A 23,321-nucleotide genomic window follows, 5' to 3' on the forward strand; every position below is an offset into this window, starting at 1 on the left:
CATACACATATGAACCTGAACAGATGTGCTCTGTAAACTTCAAGTGACTGTCCTCATGTATCTGTCTGCAGATTTCAGCACAGACCCCATGGACCCTCCCCCCGTGTGTTTCCACACCTCCGCCGGCTCCAGTGTGGTAGACGTGCAGAGAGCTGGTTACGGCTCGCTCTCGGACACTCCATCCATCATCTCTGTGCCACCCAGCCTGTCCCCCCCTCCCTCTGCCATGCCCTTCCCTCCCCTCTTCCTCTCCTCTCACTCTCTGAGAACTATATCAGCCAAGGACCTGGAGAAGAGCTGTGCCTAATGTTATAAACTAGAAACTAAGCTAGTGAGACTTTTTCTAATAAGAAAAGAGAAGTAGTTGTTTAGAAATTTGTATCACAATAACTAAACACATCAGATCAATTTGCAGTTTGCATGCTAATGGCTTTGCACATACATCCCTAGACAAGCAGTTACCTAAGTTACCTGTAAGCTGTAGTCACCTCCTGACTGGCTGCCCTTTCACTCATAACCACCCTCAAATCTGCTCGTACATTTACACAGCTACAATAAACTACATTATTCTTGCGTCCTATCTGACACCACCCATCCTTTGTCTATAGTATAGTACCGGAAAAAATAAACTGTCCAGAGAGGAAATAAATGTTGTCTTATTTCTACATTTTATGGTGAATAATTAAAGTTCTATAGTGACATATAGTATCAGATTAAAATAATTTGTTGCTATAGCATAAACAGTGACTCCATACTATTTAGGTGTCCCAAAATGTCTTAAGTGAAAAAGGCCTTTCGACTGTTTATTTTATTGACATTAATTCAAAACTCCGATGCACCATATGACTTCATCTGTAAGATAAAAACACACTTGTGCTCACATTTCCATGCAATGAATAATAATTAAAAAAAGTCATGCACACAGTCACATTTTGTAAACATGGTGAAATACATGTACAATCTCAATGCATTACTGTACTCTTGATAGGTAACTGTAATTTAAATTGTGGTATTAAAAAGTGTAATCCTGAAATGTAACCTTTAACACATTTTATTCTGAGGTAATGTGATCTCTGAGAAAACAGAAGCTTAGATTTTTTGGATAAAGTGTCTTATGACCCTGCATGATGTTAGGGGGAATAGAATCAAAGTGATTTTACTTATATATATATATACTCACTTAAGTGCCTTATCTTTCTTACAGTGCAGACGCTTTTCCGCTTGCTCTTGCCTCTGCTTACTTTTTATGCTGATTTTCCTATTCTTATTCTCTGAAAACTTCGAGCAGCGGCTCCTGGACATTAACTTATCACTGGGACAGTTATTCATCGTAAATAGACGGAGGGTTTCAGCCATATTTCAACATTTTTACGACGACCTCAGTCTTACAGTAGCGTGGCCTAGCAACAGCTAAAGCCTGGTTGGCTACTGCATGCTATTTAGCTTAAGCTAGTTGGTAGCAAAAGGCCTCCGTTCTCTACAGATGACTTCCACATACTTCTACAGAAGATGGCTGTGTTGGAAATGAAAATGCAACGGTTGGAAGTTAACATGGAAGTGAATGGACTATGTTGTGGGAATAACACCACTTTACCAGTGTTGCAAAATAATGGAAAAGGGTATGCTAACTCACAGCTAGTTAGCAGCTACAAGGTTTCCAAGGAACAGGAGGGCTGTGTACTGGGTAATACATATACAAGTGGTAGTCCTCCCTGGAACTCTCTGGGTGCAAAGCCTAAGAGTAAATCATTTCCATGGGATTTGGGAGGACGAATAACAGGCAGAGCCCAGCGCTCTGAAATCTGTGATGCGACCGGCTGGCCTGCATTGTTATCACCCAGGAAGAGTGCCTCTTCAACCCCTATTCATACTAGGAAACAGCCGTGGACAGCTGCTAAATGGAGAACTACAAACAATCCTCCTAAACCACCAAGTGTGTCAATCCAGAACAGATACGCTCCGCTGACCGAGAACCGGAGATCTCTTTCTGATGACCTGGATAACCTGTCCTCTTCACACAGCAGGGTAAGGACCAATAGCTACTCCAAAAGTAAAAGGCTAGAGGGAAAGCTAACCTGAAACTCTGATTGTGGGTGACTCTGCTGTAAGAGATGTAAAAGGTCTGTGTAGTAAGAACAACACCAAAGTACTCTGTTTTCCCAAGGATATGGTCTCCGACTTGGCTGAGAGGATCCTGCATATTGGGGCTGAACATCCGACTGTGAAGAATGTGGTACTACATATTGGAACAAATGATGTTGTGAAACAACAGTCAGAAGCGCTGAAAGAAGACTTTAAATGTCTGTTGGAAACTGTCAGCTCTCTAAATGCGGTGGTGTTCATCAGTGGCCCTCTACCGCCAGTCAGAAGAGGAGTGGAGAGATTCAGCAGACTGTTTGCACTGAACACGTGGCTTTCAGCTGCCTGTAGTGACCATTCTGTCCATTTTATTGACAATTTTAACTTTTTCTGGGATCGCAGACATCTTTTTAAGGCAGATGGAGTTTGCCTGAACAAGTCAGGAGTGAAATTGTTTATCTCTAACATATTCAACTGCCTGCATCAGCAATCTGTTCCCTCTGCCAAGGACAAGCGGCAAGAGGAATCAAAACAGGAGAAAGACACAACACATCGCGCAGAAAACCCTGAAGAAGTATCACTGCACCCGCCTGAGGAATGTTCTGATTATGGGAGACCTATGACACAAATGGAGGAGTCTCCACTGCCCGTCACCCCCCCTGTCAACGCCTTTGAGGATACTCTTCATTCATCCCCCAGCTCTCTCTACTCTCCGCTCACCCTTTCACCCTCGCCCTCCCCCTGGAGTTCGATGACCGCATGAAGGCGATATGCAGGGTTGGCAGCATGTCCTTTACCCCCGCCCCTCAACGACGCCCACCAAAATCACCGAAGACAAGCCTACGTCAACCACCTCCCCCCCCTGGCAGCATGTCCTTTACCCCCGCCCTTCCACAACGCCCACCAAAATCACCGAAGCAGAGACGCGCACCATCTCCCCCGTCTTCATCACCGTGCCTACGTCAACCACCTCCCCTCCCTTCAAGAAAGCATCTGCAGTCTCCGAAGCCTGATAAGGATGTGTGTGTACAAAACGCAACAAACTATTTCTGATATGTGCTGGGTCCAGGCTCAAGGGCATATGGCACTCTCAACTCTTTCCAGCACATGCCGGGGCCCTGCCTGCCAGTAGCTTTGCCGATATCTGTGTTGATAGGTAATAGATTAAGAACGGTAAATCAGCTTAGAAACAGGAAGTGCTCAAACGTTTGTGTGAGGTTATCAAATTTAGCAGTGATTCCATGTCAGCCACAGCTTGTCACAAATGTTTTTACTGATAGTGTATTTAACAAACTTAAACTAGCTTTATTAAATGTCAGGTCTTTGGCAGGAAAAACATTTTTAATCAATGATTTTATCACTGAGCACAATCTCGATTTTACGTTTTTAACGGAAACTTCGATTGAACAAAATAACAGTGCAGCTGTTCTTATCGAATCAACCCCTCCCAACTTTAGTTTTATGAGTCAGGAAAGAATGCATAAGAAAGGGGGTGGAGTTGCTATTTTGTTCAATGATTCCATTCAATGCAGGAAGACATCTTATGGGGACTTTGCTTCTTTTGAATATGTGGCCCTTCAGCTGAAATGCTCCTCTCGAGCTCTGTTCCTAAATATCTATAGACCACCCAAATACTGTGCAAGCTTTTTTGATGACTTTACTGAACTGCTGTCTATAGTGTGTATTGACTTTGACCGTCTAGTCATTGTTGGTGATTTTAACATCCATGTTGACAACCCCCAGGACAGAGGGGCTAAAGAACTGTTTTGTGTTCTTGATAACTATGGACTGACTCAGCATGTGGCGGAGCCCACGCACAATAAGGGGCACACTCTGGACTTAATTATCTCAAAGGGTCTGAATATCTCAAAGGTTGTGGTGACTGATGTTGCACTCTCTGATCATTCCTGTGTTTTCTTTGAGAGCTCTATTTCTGTTCACAAAAATGTTCAGAAAGAGGTAACCACAAAGCGATATTTAACTGAAAATACTAGGGAAATGTTTACTCATAATTTTTCATCCACACTCTCCCCTGCTAACATCTCAGTAAATGAGCTAGTAGATCATTTTAATTCAAAAATAAAAAATGTTATAGATACCATTGCTCCAACTAAGGTAAAGGAAGTGATTGGCAAGAAAATATCTCCATGGAGAAAGGCCATGACCGTGAGAACAGAAAAAAGAGTGTCGAAAAGCTGAACGTAGGTGGCGAAAAACAAATCTCCAGGTTCACTTTGAAATCTATAAAGAGAGACTTGGCCTTTATAATTTGGAATTGAAAAACGCACGACAGTCTTTCTTCTCTGACATCATTACCAATGTATGATTGGCCGTCGACAGACTAACTAACCCCCCAGTGTCAGTAGCCTCTGAATTTCTATCCACCAGGGCGTGCAATGATTTTGCCTCCTTCTTCACTGACAAAATTCAGAAAATTAGACAAGCAGTCAGTGCCTCTGCATCAGGTACAGCAAATGTGTTGTCCCTATGTCCACCTAATATCAATTCAAACACCATGACACAATTCCATCAGATTAATGATAAAAACTTAGAGGACATTATTCAACTTCTGAAATCCTCCTCCTGCTGCCTTGATATTATTCCAACAGGATTTTTCAAAGATGTTTTTCCTTGCATGGCCTCAGATCTACTTCATATAGTAAACACATCTCTTCACTCAGGTATTTTTCCAGAGGCCCTGAAAACTGCAGTCATTAAACCGCTCTTAAAAAAGAATAATCTAGATGCTTCAGTAATGAACAATTACAGGCCAATATCAAACCTGCCATTTCTAGGTAAAATCATTGAAAAAGTTGTATTTCAACAGTTGAGTAACTTCTTGCATTTAAATAACTGTTTGGATGTGTTCCAGTCAGGATTTCGTCCAAACCACAGCACTGAGACTGCTCTTGTAAAGGTCTTCAATGACATCCACTTAAACACAGACAGTGGCAGAACTTCAGTGTTAGTATTATTAGATCTCAGTGCTGCGTTTGACACTGTTGACCACAACATATTACTAGACCGACTAGAAAACTGGGTGGGACTTTCGGCAACAGTTCTAAATTGGTTTGAGTCCTACTTAAAGGACAGAAAAAACTTTGTTTCTATAGGTAAATACACATCTGAGTTGACAAATATGACATGTGGGGTACCTCAAGGCTCCATCTTGGGGCCTCTTCTCTTTAACATCTACATGCTACCACTGGCTCACATAATGAAAAACAACAAAATAAGTTACCATAGCTATGCGGATGACACACAAATTTACGTAACAATTTCACCAGGAGATTATGCTCCAATTCAAACACTGAGTAAGTGCATTGAACAAATCAATGACTGGATGTGTCAGAACTTTCTCCAATTAAACAAAAATAAAACTGAGGTAATGGTTTTTGGAGCCAAGGCAGAACGTATAAAAGTTAGCGCTGAGCTTCAGTCTGCAATGTTCAAAACAACAGATAAAACCAGAAATCTAGGTGTAGTCATGGACTCTGACCTGAGTTTCAACAGTCACATTAAAACAGTTACTAAATCAGCCTACTATCACCTAAAGAACATATCTAGGATCTAAAGACTAATGTCACAGCAGGATTTGGAAAAACTTGTCCATGCTTTTATCTTCAGTAGACTCGACTACTGTAATGGTGTCTTTACAGGTCTCACTAAAAAATATATTAGAAAGCTGCAGCTAATTCAGAACGCCGCTGCTCGAGTCCTCACTAACACTAAGAAAGTGGATCACATCACTCCTGTTCTGAAGTCCTTACACTGGCTTCCTGTGTGTCAAAGAATAGATTTCAAAATACTGCTGCTGGTTTATAAAGCTTTGAATGGTTTAGGCCCAAAATACATGTCTGACCTACTGCTAAATTATGAACCATCCAGATCTCTCAGGTCTTCAGGGACTGGTCAGCTTTCTGTCCCCAGAGTCAGAACTAAACATGGTAAAGCAGCGTTCAGTTATTATGCTCCAAATATCTGGAACAAACTCCCAGAAACCTGCAGGTCCGCTGCAACTCTTATTACTTTTAAATCCAGGCTGAAGACTTTTCTTTTTGCCGCTGCTTTTAATTGAACTATTCACATCTTAAACTGCACTGTAACTTTTAACTTTTATCCATGTATTTTTTCTTTTAATGTTTATTTTATTATCTTTTCTTTTTAATGACTGATTTTAAATGCCATTTTCATAATGTCTTCCATTTTTGTAAAGCACTTTGAATTGCCTTGTGTTGAAAGGTGCTATATAAATAAACTTGCCTTGCCTTGCCTTGCCTATATACGGTAAATAGCCTATATACAGTAAATAGCCTTTTGGTCAGTTTTTCTTTGCATGTGTGGCCACTATAAATAAGCACCATATCAGCATGTGTTAAATGACCACAAGTGTTTAAGATTTGCACATTTTCATACTGCAATATAAAAGAGAGCTTTTCAGTTTAATATTTGACTTTAAAAGTCACTGTTATAAACTAAAATTAAGATGAAAATGTGAAACCACTGTGTTTGTAACATGTCGTTTTTTCTTTTACTGTGGAATTTCTAGTCTTTCCATAATTTATTATAATTGTTTGTACGTATTTTAGGTCATTAAATAATCCACAGCCCATCCCAGAAGCGTCAGAGCGTCCCGGGAGCAGCCTGCCCCTCCCCTCTTATAAATACCTGGGAACTCTGGTTATATGCTTCGATCGGACCATGTTTACTCTAACTCTCCAGCCGAAGCTTCTGCAGGTCCCAGAATAGCCTCCTCTTGAACAGTAGGTACTTAAAACGGCCGGCTGCGAGGAAGGAAGTGACATGCTACCTCACTACACACACTTGGAGAGATTAGCGCGCGGGCAGCTGTAATCTGGTTTCAGGACCACGGCCAGAGGCACCGTTTTACCACGAATCCTTTCAGAAGTTGCGTGAAAAAACATTTAAGCAGCAAGTGAAGAAGTTTATTTGGACCTTAAGGACTCTTACAAACTGGGATTGAGAATGTTTGCTCGGTTGATTTTATATCAAATTAGTTGAAGCAGATTACATCTCAGTAACCCTGATTTACAGATTCCGCTACACAGGAAGCTGCAAGTGATCAATTCGAAACAAGTAGTTATTTTTGTTATATGTGAGTGAGAAACACGGGGCGGAGGTAGTAGACGAGAAGGCTGTGCGCTCAATCGGGAGCGCGCAAAGAGTGCACATTGGTCGGATCCTGGAGGCGTGAGGATGGAGATCCGACCGGACAGGTTCAAGATTGTTGCAGCCAAGACTCTCGGGAAAATATACGGGTATGTAAAAGAAAATCTCTGGGATAAATGACATCCAGAAACTGTTGAAACGATTCATGTGTAATTTTCTTGTCACGTCAAAAAGAAAGTTTATCTTATTGAAATACATTTAATATGCATTAAGGGCGATTGTATTAATATTATTTGTCTTCAAAGAGAGCAGAAGTGCTATTGGAAGATCAATGTTTCCCGAGGCCTGGATTAGAGTGGTGTTGGATGACCTGGCACAACATCTTTCCCTCTATAGGTTCATGAATCTGTCACATAAGAAACTCGCATGAATAATTTAGCACTTTAACTGCAGTCGTGCAGAAGCTGTTATATATATAAAATACGTGCACACACATGCTTTTAAAACCTCAAATGAATCCTTGTCTTCTTTACTTCTGTGGAACAAATGAACATAATTAAGTTTCATTTTAGGCCAAAACTGTTCTGTATGTGTAAAATGAGGCGTTGGATCAATAGCTGGATTCATGGGCTTTTCTGCTGTGTTGTCACCTTTTTAAATTATGGAAGCCTTGCTGTTTTGTCTGGCAGTGTGTTTCAGTTTCCATTGTACTCAAAGTATGTTTGACATGTTACATTTACTCAAAGTACTAAACAGGCCTGATCTGAGGCCTGTTATGCTGTCTCGGTATAAACTTAAGAGGACCTTGAATCCTGCACTCTAAAGTATGGAAGAGCCTGTTTGCGCCACAGGAAGAAAAAAAAGAAATCCTGTAAATCAATATATTGACTTACTATCTCAATATATTGAGTTATATATATTTTTTTTTATTGAAACAATTATGTCAAATACAGAATAAGGCACATAGACATCAATGTTCATCATATAAGCGGTACAACTTCATATTAAGGTACACAAATTCACTATCAACTAGTTGTTAATTAACATGCATATTAGCAGTATATTGGCTCTTTATTAGTCATTATAAAACACTTATTAATGCCTTATTCTACATGACCATGTTCTATAAGTAATCTGTATATGTTACACTTGCATGTATGAGATCATTAAGTGCCTTGTAACTTCTTTTTTTATAGTTTCGCTCCGTTTGAATGTCAGTGGACTGCAAATAAGTCAATAAAGGAGCATGGCTGCTCATTCCCTGGCTCTCAAAAGAGTTTGGCTGGCTGTTTAATCTGTGTTCACACTGAGACAGGACAACACATAGAGAGAACAGTACACATATTGTGTAAGTACATACAAGCAGGTCACACAGTATGATCACAAATACATAAACTCTGTTAAAAATCAGTTTTATTAAAAAGTACAGGCTGCTTATATGTTCTCAGCCTTGGAGACACTTGACATGTTTTGGTATGTGTCTGAACCTCTCTTTAGTGGTTCATTAATAAAACAGATATTTCAACGTGAGCCTACTTTGGTACTGTTGAGGTTAATTTCAGTAGTTGTGTGCTATAATGTATTTACAAAGTTTGAAGAGGAGGCAACTTTAGAATAGGGAACCTGTTCAGGTCAATTAGAGTTAAATTACTAGCTTATTGGTTATGAACAAGACTTCACTTTAAAATAGGGAACATATTCTTACATAGAAATACCTAATTGTGAGTTATTTAGACATATTGAGGAGAGCATATTAAGACCAAAGCTCATGAACGACAACTTCCTTACTTGCAATAAATAAGGACTAATTAGAGGGTTATTGAGGAAAAACTCTCAACTAATGGCCTATTACTTGTAGAATAGGTCATGTAGAATAAGGCATTAATAAGTGTCTTATAATGACTAATAAAGAGCCAATATACTGCTAATATGCATGTTAATTAACAACTAGTTGATGGTTAATTTGTGTACCTTAATATAAAGTTGTATCGCTTATATGATGAACATTGATGTCTATGTGCCCTATTCTGTATTTGACATAATTGTTTCAATAAAAAATAAATATATATAACTCAATATAATGAGATAGCTAAGTCAATATATTGAGATAGCTAAGTCAATATATTGAGATAGTAAGTCAATATATTGAGATAGTAAGTCAATATATTGAGATAGTAAGTCAATATATTGAGATAGTAAGTCAATATATTGAGATAGTAAGTCAATATATTGAGATAGCTAAGTCAATATATTGACTTACAGGATTTTTTTTTCACAAGCCTCATTCACAAATAATTAAAGTGTGCTTTTTAGAGCTTAAACAGCTCTTAAACAAATCATTTTGGCAATAAACTGCACTTGACGTTGCCAGCTAAGAACAAAGTGTGTGAGTCAGTCAGGAGTCTGAATGAAAAGGTATTGATAAACTCCTCGTTCCTCCTCTCGGGATTGCATGTAGTGTCTAAACACTTAAATCCTCTCCAAGAATAGCCTCTGCTCGTCCAAGCTGTCGGCCCACGTAAATCCCTGCAGGCCGTACACCTTAAGACACCTCTCTCCTTCTCCCGTTAAGTAGCCCGTTAGCTCGTCATCAGGTCCCTTCCCCCCCCGGCACCTCACAGCCGGGATTAGGCCTCTCTAACCACGGCACAGAGCCCGCAGCGGCCTATAAGCTTTCATTTCCGTAGAGCGCACGTGCTCCCAGGTGCTCCCTTGGTACCTCTGCCGTGCGTAACGAGCACCGGCCCGTGCCCCGGTGCTGCTGTCCGCACGCGACATGCTGCTTAACGGCAGAGCAAGCATGCATGGGCCTGTAGAGTTTAAGATGTGTGTTTTTATAAGAACTTTTAAAAACGTTTTGTTATTTTTGCTTATTGATGGTTGTGTTTTATTATAGTTCGATATTCATAATCTCTTATTTGTTGGGTCTATTCATTTATTTTTCTGTTTTTAAATCTCTCTGCCCTTTTCTAAACTATAGCTATTTTCCTTTCTATTGAGAAAAGCCTAATAAAATGCCTTGTCTTGTCCAACCAGCAAATGTTCCCATTAGAGCCTTAAAACAAGTGGATTTTTTTACATACAAAATAACCCAAACTATGAATCAGTTATCAAAATAGTTCCTGACTTACTAATGGATTCATGGATTTATCAATGCCGGTCTGATCTATATTTAGATATGTATAAATACATTCCTTGCTATTCCTCTCTCTGCTTCCAGCCACTGATGTCTGCGTCTGATCAGTAAGAATGGTTCAAATATGTCTTTCTACAGGACAGTATTCTTTAAATTAAATTCCGATGTAATGCAAATGACCTCCTCTTGTGTCACCATAGTGATTGTAACAGTGCACAGTTGGTATTATAACAATTGAGGGTCAGCAGGTCCTTCGTAGTAGTGTCACGAGGAGCTTATCAACCACTCAAACAATGTCCACCGGTTATTTGACTCCTTTTATCCGATCAATGATGCCAAGCTGTTGACTCAGCTGTGAACCGAGCGGTGTCCTTGACGTATGAATTAAGAGATTAGCTTGGACAGGGAACCAGGAATACAACCTTAGCAGAATAGATCGAGGAAAATTCAGCTTTCTTATGTGCTATCAAGATAAACACTAAGCCATTTCTTCTCCTCAACATGGTGTGATGAGTAGTTAGGTGGCTTGTGAGGATTACAACGGATTTCCTTAACTCGGGTCAGTCGTGAAATGTCACTGCGGCAGATTAGGTGTATTTGAAGAAAAAAAGTGAATACAGGCATGTGCATTTTGGCTATTGTATTGCAGAGAATGAAAAGTCAAGGTGGACATCCTCTGGATACTGAGAAATAAATTGGTGTTGAAGAAAAAGGGAATGTTGCGAATTGTGTGAGACAATGTGTGAGTCAGGGGAGTAGACGATGAAAGGCAGGGTTAAAAAATCGAGGAGGAGACGGGAAGAATGAAGCCCTCACAGACAAAAATAGTCCAAGAGAGCCAGAGATATTAATAATTCAAGAGTGAGAAATCATAAATACTTGATCAGACTTTAAGAACCTCTGCTTACAGTAACTCATAATATAACATGTATGTTTTATAATTGTGTGGCTGTTTTGCTTTACTCTTGTTGACAATTATTTTAGGTGACAGCTCTAAAAAGCTTTATTGGAAAGACTATTCTTTTTGTCACTCAATATTTTAGTGTCATCTTTAAGTCTCTGTGGGGAGCACATCTTGTGAAGCCAGAGAGTTGCAATGACGACTTTATAAAGATCAGCCGGTGCTTTTCTTAACCTGGTATTTCACAATTGAGATTGTCCTCGTCCCTGGTGATTTGATAGAGCGGTGACATTACGGTTAAGGACAGTTAGAAAACGCAGAGGAACAAAGTCTCACAGCGGAGAGAATAAACCTTCAGTCTGAATTAGTCAGAAAGGCCAACATTAAGTATGGATGTAGGAAATTAGTATGGATGTTTTTGCACAAACAAATGATTTTAAGGTGTTTGTGGGCCCAGTGGTGAACAGCTTAAATCTCTGCACCTTCAAACATTCAATGGTATATAAATACAAGATGGGAGTTTGCTAGTTTTCCTTCCTGCAGCTGTCAAAGGGACAGTCATCCCAGAATACTGTTTTTTTTTTACCTGCATTGCTATTTATTAATCTATCTTGTTATGGCCAGATTTATGTAGGAACTATTTTCTTTCTATTGATGTACACCCACCTACAGTATGACTACGCAGAAGAAAGCGTGCACCTACTCATGAGGGCATCGTGCTCATTTGTTGATGGATGTAGTTTGGTTCTCGACTGTTCCTTTAAAAATGTATATGACTAGCTGCCTTCACACACGCACGCACGCACGCACGCACGCACGCACGCACGCACGCACACGCACACGCACGCACGCACACGCACACGCACACGCACACGCACGCACACACACACACACACACACACATACAAACACACCTCCAGTCTCATATTGAACCATGAAGTTTTCAAAGTGTTAACTTGGTTGGTTAGGATCTTTGCTCTGAAGCATATTTTCTGTGATCAATGCAACTCCATTTACCCATGATACTTCAAACAACAGACCAGGTATCCAATATGGCGGCCGATTCAACCCAATACAAGCTGCTTCCCCAGCACACAAACAAAGAAGTTATCTATTACTTCTATGCCTGCTGACTCTGATTGTTCCACACACATTCATTTCCTAGAAATCGCTGAGTTGGCTTGAGGTTTACTTTGTTTATCTGTTTGTCAGCAGGGTTACAGGGCACTGACCAGATATCTTTGCTTTGTTAGGCTATTTCTTCAATTGCATACACTGTCCATGGCAGCTTGATTTCCTTTTATCCCTGGGGCACTTATACATATTTCTAAGTGTGTACATGCTCTTCCATTTACAGTATTGACTGTCAACCTTACAATGATAAATGTTCAAAATGGCCACTGTGGTTCAGTTCTAGCCCAGGATCTCAGTCTTATTTTCTCTCCTGTATAACCAGCTGTCATATAAAGTAATATATAAAAGAAACTTCCCCATCCCCCAGTCCAGGCATTATTCATGCTCTGCACTGTTGGGTCTTGTATTTTGACTAAAAGCTGCAGGGCTGAATGGACTAATACGTACTCGCATGTACTGTATACATCTCTCACGGGGGTCATGAATTACATTTACCAGACAAAAGCAGGAAGGATATTTGCCTTTATACTTAATATGTCGGTATGAAAAGCTAAATATGTATAATGAATCGAGGCGTGATATAAAGGGGGCTCTGTGCTCCAGCATCTGGACCTGCAGCGCTGTAGCCTGATCTGAAAACACAGCATTGCACATGTCATGTTTAATAGATGACCCGCTGCGTTTAGATACATATTTGATGCCCGAAAGACTGCAGGCTGGCAGAGGTCATGGTTTCTCAGGGTTTCTCAGAAAGCCATATCAACATAGGTTTATGGACGGGGGCAGAACAAGAGTAATGTGTTAACCTTGTTTGGAAGGAGAACAGGAGCACCGGACTGTGGTTTTTTATACCCACACTGTATTCCTCCCTGTCAGCTGGTTCTGGTGAAGATGAATGTCTGCAATACAAAAACACCCGATATATTAACGCCCAGAGAAGACAGGATAAGTCAAAGTTATGACAGCTAGCTGCAGTGGCGGTGGGCTGACAGCTAACTGTGCTGACGGTCTCTTGTTAAGGTGCTAGAGTTACCGGTCAAATTGACAGTGAGAAAGATTGTGTGAACATCTTTTATCTTCCCAAGATGTCAGTCTGCAAGCCCTTCAGAACAGGATCTGTTTCACAACCTTGGCTGGCTCACTGGCTGATAGATTCTCAAAAATAAATGTAAGATAAGATAAGATAAGATGGACCTTTATTAATCCCCGTGGGGAAATTCAGTTGTTCAAACAGCAACAGGGTAAGGGTGAAAAAACAGGATAGCACAGATTAATAAAATCAAAAATAAGATCAAAGATACAAAATAATAATAATAATAATAATAACTAATAATAATAATAATAATAATAATAATAATAATAATAATAATAATAATAATAATAATAATAATAATAATAATAATAATAATAATAATAATAATGAGAAACTATGAAATAAGAAATGAATACAAAAAATAAATAAAAAAGAGCATATATACATATTGGGTCTTATAAACTATGAATGAAAATGGACATATATACAAATTGGGTAATATATTAATATTACATATTATATATATTAACATGGGTGTGTGGAAACAGTGTGAATTTATGTCCAGTGATTGTTCACATTATTGACCCCTTGTTGTGCAGCCTGATAGCTACAGGCACAAAGGACTGTCCGAGGCGCTTGGTGCTGTGTCGTGGAGGGATGAGTCTGTGGCTGAACGTACTCCTCATCTTCACCAGCTCTGCATGGAGTGGGTGGGAGGTGTTCTCTAGGATGCTGTCGAGCTTCCTCCTCGTCCTCCTCTCTGCCACCTCCTCCAGATTGTCCAGTTGTACTCCAACTACAGAGCTAGCCTTCCTCACGAGCTTGTTCAGCCTGCCAGTGTCCCTAGTGTTTGTGAAGAGCACACTGGCCCACCACAGACTGGTAGAACATCTGCAGCAGCCTCGTGCACACATTGAATGACCTGAGCCTCCTCAGGAAGAACAGCTTGCTCTGTCCCTTTCTGAAGAGACCATCAGTGTTGTCTGACCAGTTCAAGTGCACTCCCAGGAACTTGTAGCTGTTCACCACCTCCACATCCTCCCCCCTGATGGTGATGGGGTATTCAAAATATTGACATTAAAGAGATAACTGTTAAATATTTTCTTTATAAAGGGCTCAATACAGTTATGGACGAGAGCTCTAGTTAGATTCAGGGTCCATAGTAGTTTCGTCTCACTGATGAAGAATGTTGATTATTACACTCCGAACTAGTTAAAACCTCGAGCTACAGAAAGAGTTCTTCAGAATTGGTTTGGCAACCGCTGTGTCAACTCGTGACACACCACCTGTCTTGTCAACTCTCCGGCCGTAACTCCAAATAAACCACCAGTGTTTGCCATCAAAGCTGCAGCTCTCCTCGTGTCTCTCTGAGTCCTCCTGACTCTCCATTGCTACAGAAGTTTACCCCACAGTTAGTATAGGCTATTTCCTGGCATTCGAGACACTTTCTTTAGTCGTGTATGTGATATGAAAAAGGCAAACAGTACACTGACAACTGTTGTTTTTCTAATGTGTCTTTTGGTGTGTATTGTCCAGCTCCCTTGATAGGGAAAAAGATTACTATACAAAGTCGCAAAAGGTTTGTTTTCTGGTAGGCCAGACAATCATACCAAACAATCGCAAGCTGACTAAAAAGATATACAAAATATTTGCAAAAAAAATTGACAATTACAATCTGCTTTTTAACAAAACAGATAATCTTGCACTTCCTTTATTACGGTTTAGTGTATGTTTTATTTCTGGTACAAGACAAAGTGTCCCGCTGGGGTAGAAAACTACAATACTTTACATACATTTCCCACTCACTCCCTGTTGGGTTTTCCAACTCCTTCTTCACAGAGCTCTTGAGAAGAAGCAGGACAATGGCGAGACCATTGAGCTGTCGGCGGAGGGCCGGCCGGAGCTGGTGGAGGAGAAGGAGCTGCCCGTGGTGGACTGCACGTGCTTCGGGCTGCCCAGGCGCTACATCATCGCCATCCTCTCTGGCATCGGCTTCTGCATCTCCTTCGGTATCCGATGTAACTTAGGCGTGGCCATCGTCAGCATGGTCAACAGCCACACCGTCTATAAGGACGACAAAGAGATCATAGTGGTGAGTTAGGGTGGAGAACGTGGGAAATACACAACAGGCAACAAATAATATTATGTTCCAGATTATTACATCTTCCTAGGAGGTCATGTTTATGTTCGGATCAGTTTCTTCTAGGTCGGTTTAAAGAAAAATGACTAACCGATACATTTTTGAGCGGACACATTCTTTATCTTTCTACGTATTGAACAATGTTTGTGGTAGTCTGTGCACTCGTTGTGCCCTTTTAGTTTATTTATGAGATGAACGAGATGAAAATGTGGTGAACACACATGGTTTCTGACCTTTGGCTCTTCTTCTCTGTGTCTTCATAGTTTAAAACAGGCCCCTTAATTCAGAAAAGGGAAATCTTAACTCTACAGTACACAATTAACTTTTGCGCCTCCATCTTTGTATAGGAAAGGATCTTTCCTGTTTCAAAGCGAGATCTGCTAACAATTGTTTTCAAACTTTACAGTATCAAAACTTTATCAATGTTAACAATCTGTGCTGATTGTGTGAAAGTAAATGTCAAACAAAGGTTCCTCTTGAAGTCTGTCAGTCATTGTTACAGCCATTTGAGTCGATCATCAGAGCACAAGGTTTGACACAGCTAAGTGATGTGAAGGAATATTGATGATAAGTCAGTGGTGGAGCACAAGCCTCATGGGGACCAGTAATCAATCATGACAGTTGTGTTGTATATTTTAAACAGATTCAAGTGCACGTGCAGATAAATCATGTGTTTGTCCCAACAGAAAGCTCAGTTTGACTGGGATCCAGAAACAGTGGGAATGATCCACGGCTCCTTCTTCTGGGGATACATCGTGACCCAAATCCCAGGAGGGTTCATCTGTCAAAGGTTTGCAGCTAACAGGTCTGTTTATCCACCATTTATGCTCTATAAGGGATATCTATTCATTATCTTATACGTATTGAACATACTGACTCTATTTGTTTCTCCTCCAGAGTGTTTGGCTTTGCTATAGTGGCCACGTCTTGCCTGAATATGCTCATCCCTGCAGCCGCCCGGATGCACTTTGGCTGTGTCATCCTTGTCAGAATATGTCAAGGACTTGTGGAGGTGCTTCACTTTTTAACTTAAATCACAAAAACAAGAAATGACTGAAGACACAGATTTATATTTACATTTTATTTAGAGCATTTGTCACAATGTAATGCCTTCCCTTTCCTGCAGGGGGTTTCATATCCGGCCTGTCACGGTATTTGGGCAAAATGGGCGCCACCTCTTGAAAGAAGTCGTCTGGCTACGACAGCCTTTTGTGGTGAGTCCATTATCAATGAATGGGTGTAATCACTTTAACAGACCGTAATTGTTAGTTTAAAAATAGCCATGATTAGTGAGCAAATGATATAGGATTTTATCGGGGATTGGAATATGAAATGCTCACATAAATTGACAGTGATGCAATAAAAACATTTGTTTCTTAACAAAATGTAGGGCAAATTGTTTCCAGCTGGTTTTAGTACAGTAAAGTATATTTAATTATTTGAGCCATACAGTTACTGTAGAGCTGAAACTATTAGTCCATTATAAATTTGCCTATTTAATACAAATTAATCTGCAACTACAATGATCATCAATAAAATATTATTTTTCAACCAAGAATGCCACCTTAGTTTTAGCTACTCCAAGTTTTAGCTAACCCTTTTTGCAATCTGAACTCAAGCATTTTCAAAACACCATTATACTCGATCTTTTGACATAAACAGTTAAGGAACAACGTTGACTAATAGAAATAAATTGAAGTTGCAGACCTTAACCCAATGTGTCTCTTTTGTTTCTAGGTTCTTACGCTGGTGCTGTGATCGCTATGCCGTTAGCTGGGATCCTGGTCCAGTACTCTGGATGGTCATCAGTTTTCTACGTCTACGGTAAGAGACCTTTGACCTTTTGACCTTCAAATGTACCGATTGTAAACTAGGGCTTCTTCCTTCCGACAAAACTGTAACTTAGAAAAAACGACACAGTTCTTGTAGTGAAATATAGTACAGTGTGTTTGTTGCCATAATACTCAATACAACACAGTTAAAAAATGCTGATTTCAAAAGGTGTGTTTGCACACCCATCACTATGCACAACATGCAGTAACACAGTTTATGCTAACACATGTTGACATTTAGAGGACACACAGGCCAGCAACATAAATAAGAGAACAAGAGAAAAACATCACCCTTAAAGTAAAGATTCAATATGTACCCCAGTCTGTACAGATGCAGCAGCCACAGTCAAGGTGACCTTTCCTGCCAGTTTTGACACTGACATTTCTCCTCCTCTCTTCCCTGCCTGCTGCCTTCCTTCCTTCCTTCTTCTCTCTGCAGGAACTTTTGGGATCATGTGGTATTGCTTCTGGTTCATGGTGTCTTATGAAAGTCCAGCAGCCCACCCCACCATCACTGAGGAGGAGAGAACGTATATTGAGGAGAGCATCGGCCAAACAGCACAATTTGCAGTAACGGTCAGTAGATTTCTCGGGTACAATATGATGTAAACACTGTGTCACATCACTTTGGCTCACCTTAACAAGAACAGTCCTGCATTGTCTTTTACATTTCCCTCTCTCAATTCAAATAAAACTGCAACCATAGGTTGACAATAATCAAAAGTTGATGGACAGAAAAAATCGATCTATTTTGATAATAGATTCCTCTTTCATTGTTTGATATGAAAAAATGACAGAAATTAGATTTGTTTGCCTCTCAAATATGGAGATTTCTTGCCTTTCTCTATTATCTGGCATTTTGTAAACCAGGTCATAAACTAGGAAATTCATCTTGAAAAACACTGTCAAATTAATTGAAAATTAAATTAGTAGTTGCAGCTAAACATGTAAATAATTACTAAATATTATGCTTATACTTTTTTGTCTTATTGTATGTATAAGGGTAAAATATGGGCCAGACTGCCTGAACATTGTAACAAAGAGTGTAAAGAAATGTAACAAGCAGAGCAATTTAGGAGTGAGGAAGTGAACCTCGGTGGAGCTTAAGGATGTCAGACTTTATCACGAGCTGAAATTCTAAAAATGGTAATGTACAATAGTTCATCAAATGAAAGCGCAAGGGATATATTAATAAATTCTGTATCTTTGGTAACCTCGGCTCAAGAAATTAAACAATTTACTGCACTCATACTTTTGTTAATAACAATGTTCTTGATTTATTACCAAAATAACCTAAACAAATAAAGACAAGTCATTGATTCAGCTCAGCAACTGTACATTAACACTATATTTATAGAGTTTAATTTAAAACAACGTGAATTAAGTAACTTATTTTGATGTGTTAACAGAAATTCAACACACCATGGAGGGCCTTCTTTACGTCCATGCCAGTGTACGCCATCATCGTGGCAAATTTCTGCAGAAGTTGGACTTTCTACTTGCTTCTCATCAGCCAGCCTGCATACTTCGAGGAAGTTTTTGGGTTCGAGATTAGCAAGGTAACAGGAACCAAACATTTTTCTTTGAACATGATACAGCTGAGGAAACTCAAAGCTATAGACCGTTTGCATAAAACACATAATTCTTACCCTCTTCTTTCTTAAGGTTGGCCTAGTTTCTGCACTTCCTCACCTGGTGATGACCATTATCGTGCCCATTGGTGGCCAGCTTGCTGACTATCTGCGAACTAACCATATCATGACGACCACTAACGTCAGGAAACTTATGAACTGTGGAGGTAAGAAAGGGCCAAAACAAAGGGAAAGCAAGATTAGAATAACAGAAAGTATTCCAAGATGGCTTACTGCGCCTTTTCTACCAAGACATCAACACTGTAGCTATATTGATCAAAGGTCAACTGGCATTTTTAAGCCTCTAAGCACCCTATTGTTAGTCAGAAAGATGGTTCAGTGAACCTCAAAGACTGATTGAAAACTCATTGGTTAATTCTGGGGTTAACAACAGTTTTGTCAGTCAGCTGTGGTGAGAAAACATTTGCTGCATGAGGGAAATGATGACTCACTGTAAAGCAGAAGCCCTACCTCTGTTGGCTATTTTTGAACTACAGAGAGAAATCAATAGCAAAGTGAAATGGAGAAGCATACAGTGTACGTATCACTTTGTGGGAAGCTGTCAACGCTGGGGAACAGTCAACAACATTTTATAAGAAAAGGGCCTGAAGAAAAATGACTTAAACAAGCACCTTGCCTTAAGACTTTTAAACTCAGTCTCTGTTTTGTTTCTTTATCTCTTTTGTATTTCAGGGTTTGGGATGGAGGCCACCTTTCTGCTGGTGGTGGGATTTTCTCATACAAAAGTTGTGGCCATTTCATTCCTTGTCCTGGCGGTGGGTTTCTCTGGCTTTGCCATCTCAGGTGAAACCATAATTAATTTTTTTCAAATCACATTAAAATCCACAACCCCTTCATTTGAGGATGCCTATACATATTGATGTTTGAAATACTATAAAGTAGAATTAATATAACTTATGTGTTCATAACTTTGACCTATTACTTTTTGCTCATGTTGTATTTGTCCTTCCTCATAAGGTTTCAATGTCAACCACCTTGACATTGCACCGCGCTATGCTAGCATCCTCATGGGTATTTCCAACGGTGTGGGCACTTTGTCTGGTATGGTTTGCCCCCTTATAGTCGGTGCAATGACGAAGCATAAGGTGAGAGCTTATGTTATAAAATGCATGTCTGTTCTTATGATGTTGTCTGAGGGTGTGATTTTGTTGTTACCATGGGATGTTGTGTGCATTTTAACTTGATGTTGCATTTCCTCATTGTGTATACAGTATGCAGACAGTGCACCACCACCTGAGTTCAGTTATAAATAATGTTTCTTAAACGGCAGCAGAGGTGTCACTTCCTCAGAATGATTTCATTTTAAATATGTTATTTGAATACCCCGAGATCTGTATCACTGAAGAGGGACCAATATCAATTTAATTTGTGCAATTAGAGTAGTTAAATCTACCCTCTAGGTAGGGTGTTAAAGCATCAAGTTTTACTCACCAGGGTAAAAGCTATCCAGGACTTTCATAGAACAAAAGACACACCATCTTTGATTGGTTTATTTTATTATGTTCAACCAAAAATAAAACACAAACTTCTTTCATGCTTATAATATCTCTTTTTTGCTCTACTCCTGCTTTGATAGACGAGGGAGGAATGGCAGGGAGTGTTTCTTATCGCCTCGCTTGTTCATTATGCAGGTGTTATATTCTACGGTGAGTTTAGTTCCCTCTACTTTTCCAATGTACTTTTACTCTTCCTTGACCAGAGCATTTGAGTATTCAAGTTTGCAACCAACCATGCATTCTGTTTGACACAAGTATGAACACTTTATTTATTATGCATTGCTCCTCTCTCTGGGCTGCAGGACTCTTTGCATCTGGAGAGAAGCAATATTGGGCGGAGCCTGAAGAGCAGAGTGATGATAAATGTGGCATCCTGGATGAGGACGAGCTAGGAAACGAAACAGAGGAGCTGTATCGCACAAGTGGGGGGGGAGGCTACGGAGCCACGACCCAGGGAGCGGATCCCAACGGAGGAGGAGGAGGCTGGGTCTCAGACTGGGACAAAACTGAGGAATATGTCCAACCAGAAGGAACCAATAATTACCTTTACGAAGGAGGCGTGGACAAGAAGCTCACATAAAACCAGCAGACCTTCTGCACATAGCCTTTAGCGAGGCAGAAACAGAACATCAGCAGCGTGGAGTTTCACGTGATGGCATGAAGAACTTTGAAAGTGCGGATTTCAAATCGGGAGGGGACCATTTTCAGCAAGTCTGACTGTATTATCATAACTGAACTGAATTCAAAGAGTCTCCACAGGGGAGGTGAAGACATTAGTACATGTAAAATGTGTGTTTGTGTGTGCAATGTGTACCTTGTGTGGCAGACAATCTAAGTAAGAGTGTTTTAGGACTTATACCCCTCCCTGCAATATCTCTCTCGGAGGAGTGTTGAGTGTTAGGCCTTCTGTGGCTTTTGATGTTTATCACTGTAATAATTGTAGAAATGTCTATATTATCTGACAGGAGGTCATTTGTATGCCTCTTATTTATATTCACAAGTTGTTACGCGCACATTGGTGACAAGCGTACTTCTGTTGTTGGGTGAGAATCTACTGAGTTTCATTAATTGGTTTCTAAAAAATGTCTGCACCCCAATAAAGTATGCCCCTCCACTGAAGATAAAAAGGGAAATATCCAAAACCAGATCTATAAGGTTTTCGCACAATATAATGAAAGCTTTTTTCCCCTTAAAACAATGTCCTTAATGTGTACACTTTTAAGAAAAAGCATGTTACTTGTGCCAATACAATGAAAGATGTTGCTCTGTAGTATTGGTTTACTCCTCCACTGACAAAGTGATTGAACACCTGCAAATACTTCTGTACACAGCTCTCTGTGAAGTCTAAATAGCCCACACTGATATTTTTAGATGCAGCACTTTGGTTTCCTTGAGCAAAACTGTTTTATGTACTAGGCCTCGAACCTGTCTGCCTGCTGACAAACTGGGAGATAAAAAAGCCTCGAATAGGATCGGTATTTCACAAGACACTTTGATTGTGTTTCTTTAAGACAGTTTTCTTTTAAAACATCAGGATTTTGTTCAATATGCTTTACTTATGTTATGTTATTGACATTTTTCAATTATGTTACAATTTATGCTCTGAGTTTATTTAATTCTTTAGCATATTACATCGGAAGCCTGGGTGTTGCCAGTTATGTAGCATGTCAAAATTAAAACACTGGGCGAATACAATAAGAATAATGGTACTGTAGAGCCGTTACGTAAATCTCCATTAATCTTGTTTAAAAGGAGGATTTTCATTACCCTTTACATTATGATATAGCAACTAAATACACTGTAAAAACAAATAGGCTCATTATGGACAACAAAACAATGACATTTCACTGTTCATTAAAGAACATTCATTTTTCTTTTGTTAGTAGATGTTGTAATGTATCTATCTAGCCCCTAAAAAAAGGTTCAATATTGTAAAATATCCATGTGTTAGATCATGAATGGTATCAATTTGGTTGATACTGTTTTTCCAATGAATTAAATATTAAATGTTTTTACTGTTTTTCATTTATTTCTCGTTAAATGTTCTGGATTATAAACGTAAATGTGTAAAAATCATGTACATGTGGAAAATATTGTATAATAAAACCTAGAGGTGATCCTTCCTGTACAATAATTACAGTTATTACTATTAGTTTTATTCTAATGCAATTATTCCATTTTTATGTTTTTTTTGTTTGCTATTAGGAGGTTCATAAACTATGTTGCTAAAAAAATAAACAGTTACATTTTTAATTAGGTTTTTAATTTTTAATTTCAGCATCTGTTTTCCCTCGACCGAGCAACTTTTCCTTTGCTTCATGCATGATTCAGGCACTGATAATGCAGGTCCGTAGACAGTGGAAACAGTGGTTTCATGTTTCCAATAATGCTGTACTCCTCTCCAGACGATCGATCGATCACTGAGCTAAAGTATAAGGGCATGGAAATGTAGAAGAAAAATAGATATTCATGGCACCAGAACAAGGGACTCACCAGTTTTGTTCAGCCCGTAAGAAGCTCTGAAGCTCAGGGATTCATCCCCCCTCTCTGCTCCAATCTCTAAAATCAAGGGGATTATTTTACATCCATCTGCTAGTGGGAGAAATATTAGTTACCTGGATGTTACTCCAGTTATTCCCACAGGATTCACTGTAGAGTGCTGCAGGGATGTTTTTTTTTTTACAGGCCAACCAGTTTGCATTCATCCATGTGTTGTTTGGATTATTGCTAGAATTGACCTTAAAAAAACCATAACGCATGCTTTCCCGAATAAAACGTGTTCTGGTCC

The 23,321-nt window shown here is 39.6% G+C and overlaps 1 protein-coding gene across 1 annotated transcript; it reads left to right on the forward strand.

Annotated features, from left to right (window-relative positions):
• The first annotated feature begins 7,248 nt into the window (after positions 1-7,248).
• On the forward strand, positions 7,249-22,464 carry LOC117473729 (vesicular glutamate transporter 1-like). The gene is made up of 13 exons (XM_034119502.1): positions 7,249-7,358; positions 15,253-15,505; positions 16,240-16,358; positions 16,451-16,565; positions 16,680-16,767; positions 17,291-17,377; positions 17,825-17,961; positions 18,795-18,944; positions 19,051-19,183; positions 19,710-19,820; positions 19,995-20,122; positions 20,614-20,683; positions 20,836-22,464. The coding sequence occupies exons 1-13, from the start codon at positions 7,297-7,299 to the stop codon at positions 21,111-21,113; spliced, it is 1,731 nt and encodes a 576-aa protein (XP_033975393.1). The 5' UTR covers positions 7,249-7,296; the 3' UTR covers positions 21,114-22,464.
• The last annotated feature ends 857 nt before the right edge of the window (positions 22,465-23,321 follow it).

This window comes from Trematomus bernacchii, unplaced genomic scaffold (assembly GCF_902827165.1).
Source record: "Trematomus bernacchii unplaced genomic scaffold, fTreBer1.1, whole genome shotgun sequence".
Classification (NCBI taxonomy): Eukaryota; Metazoa; Chordata; class Actinopteri; order Perciformes; family Nototheniidae; genus Trematomus; species Trematomus bernacchii.

Bases quoted from the DNA above. Each gene is read 5' to 3' on its own strand.
- LOC117473729 (XM_034119502.1), top strand. From the start codon at position 7,297: ATGGAGATCCGACCGGACAGGTTCAAGATTGTTGCAGCCAAGACTCTC. The intron at 17,378-17,824 runs GTAAGAGACCTT...TTCTCTCTGCAG, and splicing joins ATCAGTTTTCTACGTCTACG to GAACTTTTGGGATCATGTGG. The intron at 18,945-19,050 runs GTAACAGGAACC...TTCTTTCTTAAG, and splicing joins TTGGGTTCGAGATTAGCAAG to GTTGGCCTAGTTTCTGCACT.